The sequence below is a fragment of the Seriola aureovittata genome, chromosome 5 (genome assembly GCF_021018895.1).
Source record: "Seriola aureovittata isolate HTS-2021-v1 ecotype China chromosome 5, ASM2101889v1, whole genome shotgun sequence".
Lineage (NCBI taxonomy): Eukaryota > Metazoa > Chordata > Actinopteri > Carangiformes > Carangidae > Seriola > Seriola aureovittata.
The window spans coordinates 24,427,557-24,440,934 of record NC_079368.1 but is presented as its reverse complement, the minus strand read 5'-3'; the positions used below and the strand labels follow the sequence as shown (position 1 = coordinate 24,440,934).

Sequence of the window (13,378 nt, the reverse complement as noted above, 5' to 3'; positions counted from 1 at the left end):
CATTAAATCCTCACATTGGTGAAGCTGGTACCAGCTAATGTTTGGCATTTTTTTCTTGAAATGTGACTCAGTTATCAAAAAAGTTTCTGATTAATTTTCTGTCGATCAATAAACCTATAAAACAACTAATAGTTTATGCTATTAGTTATACTGTCTCGAACATTATGTAGTGAATTGTTGAAAATACTATTGTGAATTAATGTGTGCTGTTGTTGCCGTAAAGCTGTTTTCATGAGTTTACCTTATACTAGCACATTGTTCTCCATATCACACATTACAGTGGGCATCATGTGCCTTCGAGTAGATAATAATATTAGCAAATCTATATCATGAGACATTTGTTTGTACACTTACTGATCATGTGCCGCTGTAATTCAAAGGAAAACAACCTGTACATATTTGACAACATCTGAATTTTATTGATGCTAGTGATATCAGGTGATAACCCCATTCCACATTATGTCCCAACATAACATTCATTAAAGGGAAGTAACAGCCTTCACCATTTCACTGTGGCTTTCAGTACAATTTTTCATACAGTACCATGTCTACCATCTGCAACTTTATTATATATAGCCATGTGCTTCTTCAGGTTCGAGGAGGTGGTGAAAGCTCTTTCACACGTCTTGCATTTATAGGGCTTTTCACCTGTGTGGATTCTGTAGTGGACTTTCAATGTCGTGCTGTCATTAAATCTTTTCCTGCACAAACGACATTCATACGGTTTCTCCCCTGTGTGCACTCGGAGATGCCGCAACAGAGATGAACTGAAAGCAAACTCCTTGTTGCAGTACTCGCAGCGGAAAGTTTTCTCGCCTGTGTGAATTTTCATGTGCAATTTCAAGTCTGTAATTTTGAAACTTTTCCGACAAATGGCGCACATATACTGCTTCTGACCGGTTCTCACATGCAGGCTGTGCTCACTGTGCGGTTCTGTGGCTAAAGAGTGATTTCTGTTGGATTCATATTGCAGCCTTTCACAGGAAATGCTGGACAGAGGTTCCATCTCTGACGCATTGTGAGTTTGATTATTATCAAAAAGTACAGTCTGATCTTCGCTGTGGTCACTTCCATCATAAGTAGGACTCAACTTAAAGGCTTCAGCGTCCTGCTCCAGTACAAGCTGCTCCCCGTCCTGACTGCTGCAGAGTTCCTCCTGCTCCTCTTTAATCTGTGGAGCCTCTGGGTCCAGACTGGAGTCCGTCTCCTGGTTACTTAGCTGCCGGTCAGCGAGAACCTCCTCCTTATGGACATGTAGCTGTGGGAGCTCTGGAGGGAAAGAGAAAAGAAAGACTCTTTAGCATAAGTGTCCAAAATAGAGTTTCATCTATTAACTATTTTCATTACTGAATAATCTGCAGATTACTTTTCTAAATCAATCATTCAGTCTAGTTAAATGTAAAAATTAAAAGGGAAAAACGAACCCAGTTTGACGTCTTGAAGTTGCTTGTTTTGACCAAGCAACAGTCCAACCCCCAGTTATGGACAGACCACTGTTGTAAATATTTGTGTATTTCAACTCTTTCTAATATTTGTATTTTTAAATTGTGTTTATGCATGTAAATTAATTGTCTGAGGGCACTTCTGTTTGAAACTGACTTGCCTCAAGATGTCTGTGAATATTTTCATTCATCCAGGTCATGGTTCTCCACGAAAAGTTGAATCAAGGGCAAAAGTACTTGGATGTAGATACTTGAAGACGTTTCACCTCTCACCCAAGAGGCTCCCTCAGTTCTGAACTATTTCTAGAGTAAAAAGTCAGCCTTTTAAGTCAGTCCCTCAGACATTAAGTATCTACAACCAAGTCTAGTTGCCCTCAAGTCAACACATCTTGGATTGCCGGCCTCACATTGCTGAGGACAAATAAAGTGTTTTAATTCTAAATGAAGAATCTTGACATTTTGACGGAGTTTGTGTGTTGAATGAATATAAAGAACATATTGCAACAGATCAAGGTCTGTATTAAGTTACCTGATTTGCAGGTCTGGATTAGTTTGTTATATATATGTAGGTGTTTTAAAATACTCACCTTTCGTTAAGAGAGTGAGCGGGGAACAGGAATATGTCTATGTCTTATGTGTGTCCTGATTGTGCTCGCACTGCTGTTGAATGGGAATAGAAACAGAAATGTCTGACCCAATATTTTATCAGTCAGCTTAAAGAAACACTGTTTTACACACCGGTCCTTTGTAGTTTTATCTCGGGCTTCAGGACGACATCCAACAGTCTGCGCTGACGAACAATCTCCTTCTCGTAAACTGATAAAGTTTTTTCAATGACCCCAAATATTTCTTCAGCAGCAGCGGTTAGTCGCTCGCTGACGAAGTTTTTCAAGCAATGAACTGACGACATTTCTTTAGTGTAACAGAAAAAACCGTGACAGACGGTGATGTCGACCGGTCGTTAAACAATAACACTGATATTTGACACTCGCCTGTCTGCAGTGTTTAACTTCCGCCGGACTCAATATAGTGTTACTCCGTATAAAAGAACAAGGTTCCGCTATGCTTAAACGTTACACTTTTTTTTTTTTTTTTTTTACTATTATGTGTGTATCACCTACATAGTAAATAGGTTTTAAATACACACTGTAAAATGACAAAAATACGTCTCTACTAAAAAACTGAATTTTATGCTGTGGTTGTTCACTATAATACTATAATAACTGCTTTCCCAGAACCCAGTTATGGACAGACCCCTGTTATAAATCTTTGAATATTTCAACTCCCCCTAATATTTATTATGTCCAGCAGTCTGTGCTGACGGATGATCTACTCCTCGTACACTGACATCATCTTACCTCCACTTGTTAATCTCCAAATTCTCACGGTAACCTCTTTTAATATATGAATAACCTCCATGCAATAACCTTTTAGAAAAATGCTTTTCAGTTTCTGTCTCTTATTACAAACATTATTTTACACCTGACCGACATTTACTGTGTTTGTGTACCTTACATTTATCTGAAGTGAATGGTTTTTACTGACAGAACCATTCATCATCCAATTTCTAGAAACTTGCATGTCGTATTTTTTCTATAATAATGATTTTGCTTTCTTTTCAGAGTCAGGAGAAGTAGTCTGGTATTGCATTGTAATATCACAACATTTGACACATCACTAACATATCACTCAACCTGTTATTTTTCAGATGCTAGCAGCCACATTTGTAGTCATACAGTGTACTGAATGAAACTAAGACATTTTATGTTCAAAAATTTGGCATAAAGAAAATTTCACTCCCGCAGAGTCGCAGGAATATGGTTTCTCTCCTGCGTGGCTCCTCAGGCATCACTTCCCTTGTGAGTAGGAGTTCGAGCAGTGGAAATGAGGTGTTATTTTGTTCAACATACTTTGTCTACAAACATAGTTTGTGTCATTTGTGTAATTTAAAATTGGCAATGACACAGGTCTTTTTTGTCTTTAAACGATGCATAGGAACTATCGGCCTTGTCGAGTTGACATTTATTTCTTCATTGATATTTTGTCCTCATCAAAACCTAAAGTGGAAAATTCATCTACAAATACTGTACTAAAGTAAATGTTCAAATCACTTGTAATTGACTGTCTCCATTTCGAAACCGTTTTGATGCACATCTTATAAAGAAATAACAATTTTTGTTGCACATTTATTTCACAGCCATGTTAGCACATTATGATTTTACGTATTACACAAATAAAGTTACCCAAAATGACCAACAATAACAACCAGTCCAGTGAGAGACCAGCGTACAGAGCCTGGCATCCTGACCTATAGGCCCGTCCGGTTCATCACTATAACTAGAGGGATATTTGCAAAAAGTGACATGATGTTGTTTCAGAAGGAACCAATGGCCTAAAATTCTCACATAATTTGCTTATACTTTTACAATTCAAAGTCAACCTGGTATTTTTATGTTATCACCATATGCCGTAAAATCACAATATTGAAATAAGCACATGAAATAACAGCAATTAATTTTCCAGCTTCATTTCGGTGCTATTTATACACCAATCACCTGGGTTGATATTGCCCTGTAGTTTTTAAGCTAATCATTCAGTCCCTCAATGTGGAATATCATTCTGAATAACCAGCATCAAAAAACATTACATTAACAATATTTGTTGACAGCACCATGTAGTGCATCATTACAATTTGTGTATCTTCACTAAAGCCTAAAATCAAAACAATTATATCAAGAACTACACGAAAATATCAAATGAAAGGCTGTAGACAGAAAGAGACCGTAGTTTGCAAGATGACATCATACTGCAATTGGCCCAACATCTCAGCTCAGAGTTCATAATTGACTCACATAACTGAGGTAGTGTATACAAATAATAAAAAAGAATAATGATTTATGAGGTCAGTCATTTATATTGTTAGGGACTGTGCACTCACTGATAGGAGATAAGAATAGTTATAAAGAAATACTGCTGCAAACACAAAATATGAGTAATACAGTGATATCTAGGATAATAATGAGGGTCGTTTAAAAAACATTTTTGACAATTAACTGCATTTAACTAAGACTTAAACAGTTGCTGAGATGCAGCTCATGCAAAAGATTCACTTCTGTGGGTTCAGGTGTGTTTTGGCCATGAAATGCTACAACTGAACCATCTCCCATATATTATCAAGGCTACTTGCCTGTGTGTGATCTCATATGCCTTTTCAAATTAGACACACTTAAGTATTCTTTCCCACAAGTGTTGCAGGAATATGGCTTCTCACCAGTGTGGGCACTTCCAGAGTGGAATCTTCCATTGTGGACTAACAATTGACGACTAACTCTGAAAGTTTTCCCGCATGTTGTGCAAGTATACGGCTTTTCACCTGTATGGATTCTCATGTGGGATCTGTAGCCATTGCCAAGTCGGAAATCTTTCCCACATATTTTACAGGAGTATGGTCTCTCACCTGTGTGGATACTCACATGTGTGTTCAATACTGGCTTGCTACCAAATCTTGCCCCGCAAGTGGTGCAGATATACGGCCTCTCACCTGTGTGCGTCCTCATGTGGACCAACAAGCCACTACTACTTATAAAACCTTTCCCACAAGTTTTGCAAGCATATGGCTTCTCACCTGTGTGAATTCTCATGTGGATCAACAAGCCACCATGATATCTGAAATATTTCCCACATGTTTCACAAAAATATGGCCTCTCACCTGTGTGGATTCTCATGTGGACCACCAAGCCACTATGAAATCTGAAAGATTTCCCACACGTTTCACAAGAATGTGGCCTCTCACCTTTGTGGCTTCTCATGTGGATCATCAAGTTACAATGAATTCTGAAATATTTCCCACATGTTTCACAAGAATATTCTTTCGCACCTGTTTGGACTCTCAGATGTGTATCTAATTGGGACTTACGCCTAAAAGCTTTCCCACAATTGTCGCACTGGAACATATTTTTACCAGAGCAGGTACTCAGGTTATATACATGGCTCCTGGGACTTTTGCTTTTGCGAGGTCTCTTCTTCGACTTTGGCTGTGCATTTGCAGTTGATGTTGAGTCTCCATTCTTGCCACCTTTGTGTCCTTGGCTCTCAGCTATATGAGAGTTATGAGAGTTGTGAGAGGGGAGCTGGATGTCGCTCGCCTCTGGTTCACTGTGGACACTTTCTTCGTAAGTAGGAATCAACATGGAGGTATCAGTCTCCTGCTTCAGTACAAGCTGCTCTCCTTCCTGGCTGGTGCAGAGTTCCTCCTCTTCTTCTTTCATCTCTGAAGGTTTGTGTTCCTCTTGGTCCAGACTGGAGCTCCTCTCCTCTTTAAAGAGCAGCTGTGCAGCAAGAACCTCTTCCTCCTCCTCCTGCTCCTGCTCCTGACCGACATTTTGCTGTGGGAGCTCTGGAGGGACAATGGACAAGAAATTTAAATAGAGTCAATGTTTAAACCGATATGTGGGGATATGTGTGATTCTCCCGTTTCCTTTTTTTTTTTGTTTAAAATAGTTAATGTTTTACAAACCTATCCTGTGTAACTTTAATTCAGGTTCCCAAACTTTGAACAGCCTGCGATGACGATCGATCTCATCCTCGTACTTTACTATAGTCTTTTCAAAAGCTCCAAATATTTCTTCAGCAGCAGCACTTAGTCTGTCTTCGATCAACTTCCTTAAACACTGGATTGTAGACATTTCCATTTAAGTCTGACTAGCAAATTTCCACAGGGACGCAGCGATAAACTGACCAATAGATAAATAAATACAGATAGTTTCCGCTATTCAGTTAACGTAACTAATGTTATTTATTACCATCGGATGTGCAGAACCAATAATCATAAATGCAGCAAGATCTGGCGGAAATTATCAACAAAGATTAGCAGCAAGTTTTCCAAACTGGCACGATAGTTTCAAATGTTTAACGTCAGTTCCGCCTCGCCTCTTTGTCTCCACTGGGGACACATATTGAGACGGAATTGCTTCCGGTAGCAGACTACCAACGCTCGTGAGTTGAGTTGCGATAAATAAAATAATAATTAAAATAATAATAGAGATGTTTGGTTTAAGCTCGAGTCCCGTGTCAGCTTAACTGTAGTTTACTGTAGTGTACTACTCCCATCGCATCAATGGGGGCCTATTACTGCCACATATGTAGGCAGACAACGTTCACCGGGAAGGGACATATCTTCGGAAAAAGTCATCAAAGCAGACTCAGAGTGGTTCTTCTCAAATTCTTGGAAAAGGTAAGTAGGTTTATGCCAACCAATTCATACTGATATCTAGCATTTTGAGTGTTTTTGTGCTCACATTTTCTTCCACCTACATGGATTTGATCTGTTTACGCACTGCTAGCTCCCCGGTGCTAGCTCCCTGGTGCTAGCTGTAAACCTAGTTGTGTCACCTCTTGAATGACACTGACACTTTTTTAACCTTTTGTGTTTGCTAACTTGTGCTGCACAACAACACAATTTTTTTTTTAAGCTCACTAACATATGTAGTAATTTAGAGCTTGACGTCTACAAAATGGCCACTACGAGGTGCATCAAAGATATTGAATTTATAACGTTAACCAGGCTAATAACAGATGGGACAATGTCGAGATAAGAAATCACAGAATCAGTCTCCGCATGTTCAGATTGTCTGAGATTATGTTGCTCACCTGGGCTACTTATTTTAGTGTAACTGTAGTAGTATATGTACAGACATGTCTAACACCTGATATATTGAATTGTATTGCTTACATCTCCTTATAATAATTATATATTATTATTTTTGTAACTCGTATGTACTACAGTATTCTTTTTTGTTTGTGCTATATGTACTATTTCATGGTATGGTAAAATATTGCCGTATTGAGTATGCACATCACACACACACACACACACAGATTTATGGCTGCCTGTTTTTCCTTTACAGTAAGTCAAACTCCAACTAGTCACTATACCACCTTAAAAGGATGCAGGGTTGCACTATTAGATCATTTATTTCACACAAACATTTGCACTGATTATTTATTCAGTCAAAGGTATTTTATTCTTAAATTCCTTGTTTTATTTTTAATTTTTTTTACATAATTGGTGATCATCTGTTGATATAAGCCAATATAATACAGGACTTACTGCAGGGCTGTTGTATAAGACCGCATCAGTTTTCGTTATAGTTAGTACAACTTTTATGTTTTCTGTGTTTGTTTCATCCTCTGTCACCCAGGTGAAGGAAGCTCGTCGAACACTTAAAAAGCCCCAAGTAGAAAAGTTTGACTGCACACAGCCCAAGCAGACATTCTGGTGCTGCTGCTGTGGGCTCGAAGTTAATAGAAACGTTACAGATGGCAACATGACTGTGCTGTACGGAGGGTTGTTGGAACACATGGCCACGTAAGTACCAAAACTATTTTCATGCAACTGAACGTCTGTGAGCTTGTCAAAATTCACATAATCACACTTTTAACTCAGGTTTTCTGTGATCGACTCCTTCTGTCTCTTTGCTGGTTTACCTTTCAAATGTACTTGGTTTCAGCCCAGAACACAGGAAAAATACACACAAGTTTTGGTGGGACAACAAAGCCGACCCCAAGCTTAGAGACAAGGTCATCGTCACAGAGGAGGAAACTGAGAGGTAGGTCCAGTGAGCCAAAAGTTTATATTAATGAAGTTGGTTTGGAAAATAAAAGATTCCTTGCATTGATCATTGTTCGCTTTTGTTTAGGTTTAAATCTGAGCTGGCAAATGTGTTGGAATCCTTTGTGGAGAAGGAGGATGAATTCATTAAACAGGTAATGCAAAATTGCTTCTTTTCTTTCTTTTTTGAAAAAAAAAATTAATTTAAGATTAACCAACGAAGAGTCTATAGCTGTGGTAGCAACTCTGAGACCGTCACTAGCATGGCTAAAAAGTGTCGTAGGGAACGTCATTTTAACCAACATTCTGATGGCAATCTGGTGCAATCTCTTGTTTGTTTGTTTTTCTTTTCATGGCTGCAGCAAGCTGATTATATCCGGACCCAGGAGAAGCATCGTCAAGAGGTCCTTCAGTCTCTTTTAGAGGTTTGTTTTCCAAGGATGCAGTGGCAGTATCCATCACTCTGGCCTTGACTGTTGTCTTTCATCATGTTGAGTTGCATGTAAGATGGGAATTGCCACCATTCTCCAGCTAAATGATTGCAACTGCCAAAGCAATGATCCTCTGGCGAACCTGTTTAACTCTGAAAATATTTGTGGCTGGTGAAACCTTGTATCTGGTGGCCAGGGTGGTTTAAGGACAAGAGTGGAAATTGAGATGGGGATGGTGAATAATGAGAGGTTTGTGTTAACATTTGGAGCAAAGTCGTGTGTGAGGATTGTGATTATAAAAGCTGAGTTGACGCGCGATGAGTGCTCAGACTTCCTCTGTGAACCACTGTTGGCTTTTCCTGAATCAATATCAGCGTGACGCAGAGCCGGAGTTGTACAATGGACCCAACGGCACAGACATGTCTGCAGAGGATTCTGTCAGGTAACACAGTGTCTATCTGTCACGTTTCATCCTTTTTTCTTTTTTTTCTTTTTTTTTTTTGCGTTGTATCATCAGTAGCACTTGAAATTACATCTGTTTGTTTGGGGATCCCTTTGTTGTCTGGGGAACAGCTCTCAGTTTCCATCTCAGGGATCAGACCAGCAGCCAGGTAGCAGCTTTGTGGACTCAGTGGTGGAATCACCGTGGGCTGCAACAGGACAAGGCCTGACTTTTATCGGCTATCAGGTAGACGGACAGCTGTCATTATGAAAGTGTTTAATAATTAACTGTTTGTCTTTTTACACAAACACATGATCTCATTTGATCTCTGTTACAGGATTCATCAAACAGTGGAAATGTCCATACAGGTACAGTGATATATGAATAGATGCAATGGTTAAGTATATAAACTCATCTCTTATCTTACTGATCAGTGTTTTTACCAGACAGTAGTTTAAACAATCACCTCATACATGGTCTTTGCTGTGTCATATAGCACCACAGTTTATTTCCCATGAAGCTTAGTAAGCCTAATATTATACTTTACAAAAGTGTAATAATGTCTTTTAACAAACTGTGGTGCCTCCTCTATTAATAACTGTGTGATACCCTGATATACTGAATGTGCATTTTTGATTTTTTTCTGTACATAATAATAATAATAGTCAAAAAATTAATTTTATTTAGAAAATGTTTCATCTTTTTCATCTGAAAAAACATTTTTAAATTATTGCAATCAGCTTTTTTGTAAGAAAAATAAAATCTTAGCCATGTCTGAAAAATCCTGCTAAATATGAGTCACTTTTAGCTTTAAAATTCATTCCATCTGTTTTCCAGGTCAGTCTCTTCTCTGCGTTTGATGAGTTTGGTGGATATATATGTTGTGCTTATAGTAATATTGCTTTGCCAGCTGTCACATGATCCTAAACAGAAACGGCACATGTGCATGTATATTAAGGGTTCCCTTTGAATTAATAGAACATTTACTAGTTTCTTATTGTGCTTTCCATACTTTTCAAAGCTTGTGCATAAACCCAGTGTCTCCAGAATTTGCAGGCTCATTTCACCTCTTGCATGGGGTTGAGGAAGAGTAAGCATATGGGTTCTCTGTGTCGTAGGTGCCATCCCTCCTTGGCTCCAGGACGATCCTCTGGAGGGGACCTCAAATTCTACAGCAAATGTAGAGATTGGCCCATCGCTTCAAGAGTTCCTCAAACAGAGTAGGAATCACACACACAGATTTTTTTCTTGTTGTGTGTCATGTAAATTTGTTGTCAGCTGCACAGTTCATCTGCTCGAAGAAATGCTCCAACGTCGATCATAATTTCCATGAGAGCTGAGTAATTATCTGTTATTGGTTGCCTGGGAGCTGTGATTTATAACTCATCTTAGAATCTGCTGTTTCTGTGACTTTTTTGATGCTACTGCTGTATCTTATGAAAATCATGGCAGTTAAGCAGTATGAAGATATTGGTCTCTGATCTTGCTCTTCGTGATTCTCAATGACGCAAAGATTTTATCCATGTAATACCACGTATGCAGCACCACATGTAGACCTTAGGTAAAACAGTCAAAACAAGGATTGGAGTATAATTAAAATGGCCTCATTCGTCTTTTGCCAGAGGAGCAAGAGAAGCTGAGGAAGCTTCCACCGAACAGAGTCGGAGCCAACTTTGATCACAGCTCACACACAGACGCCAACTGGCTTCCCTCTTTTGGTAGAGTGTGGAACAGCGGCCGACGCTGGCAGTCCAGGTGAGATCACACCACTCTACCCCTGAGACTATTATAGAACGAATGCAAACCATGACTCTTTCACTCCATCCCATTCATGTTTACACACTTACAGGCCCTAACCTAAGGTTTGATGTCCTGTTTCAGTATGTTTGTGTGAACAGAGGAAAGGCTAATTTGAGATTGTTATTCCCTGAATGTAAACATGGGGTATGATAGTTCATTCAGATGTTTTTTTTTGTTGTAAGAATCAAATATTTCATTTTACATAAAGCCTATTTCTTTCTATAGCAATCTCCCCGTTGAATTTGGATCCACATTGTTGATTCATAGCTGCATTAAAAAGCTAGGAGCATTCTCTCTTACTGCACTCTAAATACTTACATCTGGATGGTACAAAAGTGAGAGTGTAAGCACACTGCAAACAGACTTTTTTATTCTACATGGTGCTGTTTGGCTGATGATGCTGATTTCATCTGTTGTCCCTAGCCAAACATAAAAAAGGCATATTCAGTTTAAGTTTCAGTTCATTCATTTCACTGGTCTCTGCATATGAATGTGACTTTTTTCCCAACAGGCATCAATTCAGACAAGAGGAAGGGCAGAAGAACAGACAAAAGAGGAAGAGGGAGCACAACACAGACGGGTCAAAGAAAGCAAAAACGACTGAAAAGCCGACAAATTCTGACACTTAAAACTGAGTATGCTGTATGAGAATTTACGAGTGAAAGGATGTATAGAGTTTGTAAGATGTGAATGAGGTTATATGCGGTTTTTTTTTTAGGAGTTGTACTTGGTTGAAATGCTCAGGCTGACTAGACAGCCTCCTGTATTTCCAAACTTACCTTCTTTAAAACATAACTGGGAAAGTCTGCATTAAAGATATTAACTTGGTATATTAAGCAGAGCTTAGGGGAGGTTTTTATGTTAGAACATTACCTTTGATAATTGCACTTTTTTAAATATAACAACTGCATTGTACACTCAACACCACCCTGCTGCACATTCAAAAGATTAAACCAAATTGGTCACTGAGCTGCTTTTTAATCAATTGACTGAATATCAGTGGCTTCAATCAGAGACACAAAGAGAGAAGCCTCATTGAAATTCTTTTCCTGCCCACATTCTTCCACCAAGTCCAGGACTCTGATCTGTAAGTTATGGAACTACAGCTCATTGAGATCTGAGGATAATGTGACTGTTCCAGCAGCTGAACAGCAGGGGGCGCAAGACACTCAACTAAAAAAAGGCACCTTCTGTGTGTTAAAAGAGTTGACATAAATGTGTTGAAGCCAATGTTTAGGTAACAACATGGTAAGCTAAAAAGCTGGATTACACATTTTATTGATAAATGTCAGATTTTTTTTGTTACTTTGTTTTTCACATTTTTTTCTTTTCTCTCTCTCTCAGATTCTGACCTATCAGTATTATTTTGTAAAGAACCGTTAGTGGTTAAACCCATAATGAGAGCAGTAGTTCTCAGTGTTTCTCTGCAATAAACATACTTTTTTTTTGCAGTGAACCTTTGTGCCAATTGATGAGCTTTCATTTCCCTTTTCAGATCATGTTGCGTGATGAATTACTGTGAAAGACTTAAACGCTGCATATGCAAATGTTTGTCGCTCTGAAGTAAGACATGATAAAATTTTCAAAAAAGTGAATACCTTTCATCTGAATAGATTCAGTGCTTTCTAAAACAAGAAAGTCAAACCGCTTTTCTAATCCTTTATGATAGAAAGAAGGTTTCTACGCTTTAGTCGTAGTTTCTACAAGTCAAGCATGATCTAACATGAGGTAACAAATATTCTAATAATGGGACTACTCAAACAAATAAACACTGGGTGGGAGGACACGACCAAGAATCTGTCACAAGTGCCCTCTATTGTATCCTTACACAAAACAATCCACAGTTGTTTTTTACCTTAAAGCCTTTAAGACCAACTTTTGTCTGTAGACTGCTCTGTTAAACTAAGGAATCACTTCATAATGGGTTTTGTAAGAGGTTTAATGTTTTGGCTCTTCCCTGCATTATATTTAGGATAAAAATGACTATTACTGTGTGAAATATGCAGCAGTCGCATGGCCAAGTGGAACATCAGTACAGGGATGGATGAATGGCCAAGAGCAAGATCATATATTCCACTCCTTGAGCTTTCAGTAGGCCTTTGTTTTATCTCTACAGGCCTCCTCCTCCTCTCCATAGCAGAGTAATCAGGCCCCAGTCTGCTCTGGGTAGATGGGCGTGGAACTCAGTGCAGCGCAAAGCAATATGGGGATTCAACGTGTAGCTGAGCTATTCTTAGCTCTGACAACATGGCTAGTTTCAGTACTAGCGGAAGAAAAGAAGGGGGTTGCCAGTTATTTGACTGCAAAGTTATCCGTTGACGTGTGTAGTTTTACAGCAAGTTGATGTGCTGTATAACTGTAAAGTTTTTATTTAGTATGTCAGTACATAGTTTTCTTGTAGTTTTCTGATTATAGGACCTATTGACAGCACAACAGCCGTCTTTCGCAGTAAAGAATGGGAGGGTAGAAAAAGCACGTGTACTGGGCGTTTCCTGAGGTAATCCATGGCCCAATCACAGAGCAGGATTTTTTGAATAAATCTGCATGTTTTCAAGACGGCCTAATCCCTGGGTGCTGATTGGTTAAGCGGAACAGAAGCAGCCAATCGCTTAAATGACAGGCGCTCAGCTGGCCGTGAAGCCCCGCCCCCTTA

General features: G+C 39.0%; 3 protein-coding genes across 3 annotated transcripts; 1 reads left to right on the top strand and 2 right to left on the bottom strand.

The window, feature by feature from the left end:
* Positions 1–396: 396 nt before the first annotated feature.
* LOC130169204 (zinc finger protein 37 homolog) lies at positions 397–2,465 on the bottom strand. The gene is made up of 2 exons (XM_056375705.1): positions 2,181–2,465; positions 397–1,269 (listed from the first exon to the last, which is right to left on the bottom strand). The coding sequence occupies exons 1-2, from the start codon at positions 2,350–2,352 to the stop codon at positions 533–535; spliced, it is 909 nt and encodes a 302-aa protein (XP_056231680.1). The 5' UTR covers positions 2,353–2,465; the 3' UTR covers positions 397–532.
* A 1,143-nt stretch (positions 2,466–3,608) lies between these two features.
* On the bottom strand, positions 3,609–6,335 carry LOC130169202 (gastrula zinc finger protein XlCGF57.1-like). Its single transcript, XM_056375702.1, has 2 exons — positions 5,959–6,335; positions 3,609–5,838 (listed from the first exon to the last, which is right to left on the bottom strand). Exons 1-2 carry the CDS (start codon positions 6,131–6,133, stop codon positions 4,622–4,624), a joined length of 1,392 nt encoding a protein of 463 aa, XP_056231677.1. The 5' UTR covers positions 6,134–6,335; the 3' UTR covers positions 3,609–4,621.
* An 84-nt stretch (positions 6,336–6,419) lies between these two features.
* cenatac (centrosomal AT-AC splicing factor) lies at positions 6,420–11,694 on the top strand. The gene is made up of 11 exons (XM_056375704.1): positions 6,420–6,675; positions 7,643–7,809; positions 7,952–8,050; positions 8,141–8,207; positions 8,415–8,477; positions 8,858–8,925; positions 9,057–9,171; positions 9,263–9,293; positions 10,044–10,145; positions 10,548–10,680; positions 11,237–11,694. Exons 1-11 carry the CDS (start codon positions 6,559–6,561, stop codon positions 11,352–11,354), a joined length of 1,080 nt encoding a protein of 359 aa, XP_056231679.1. The 5' UTR covers positions 6,420–6,558; the 3' UTR covers positions 11,355–11,694.
* The last annotated feature ends 1,684 nt before the right edge of the window (positions 11,695–13,378 follow it).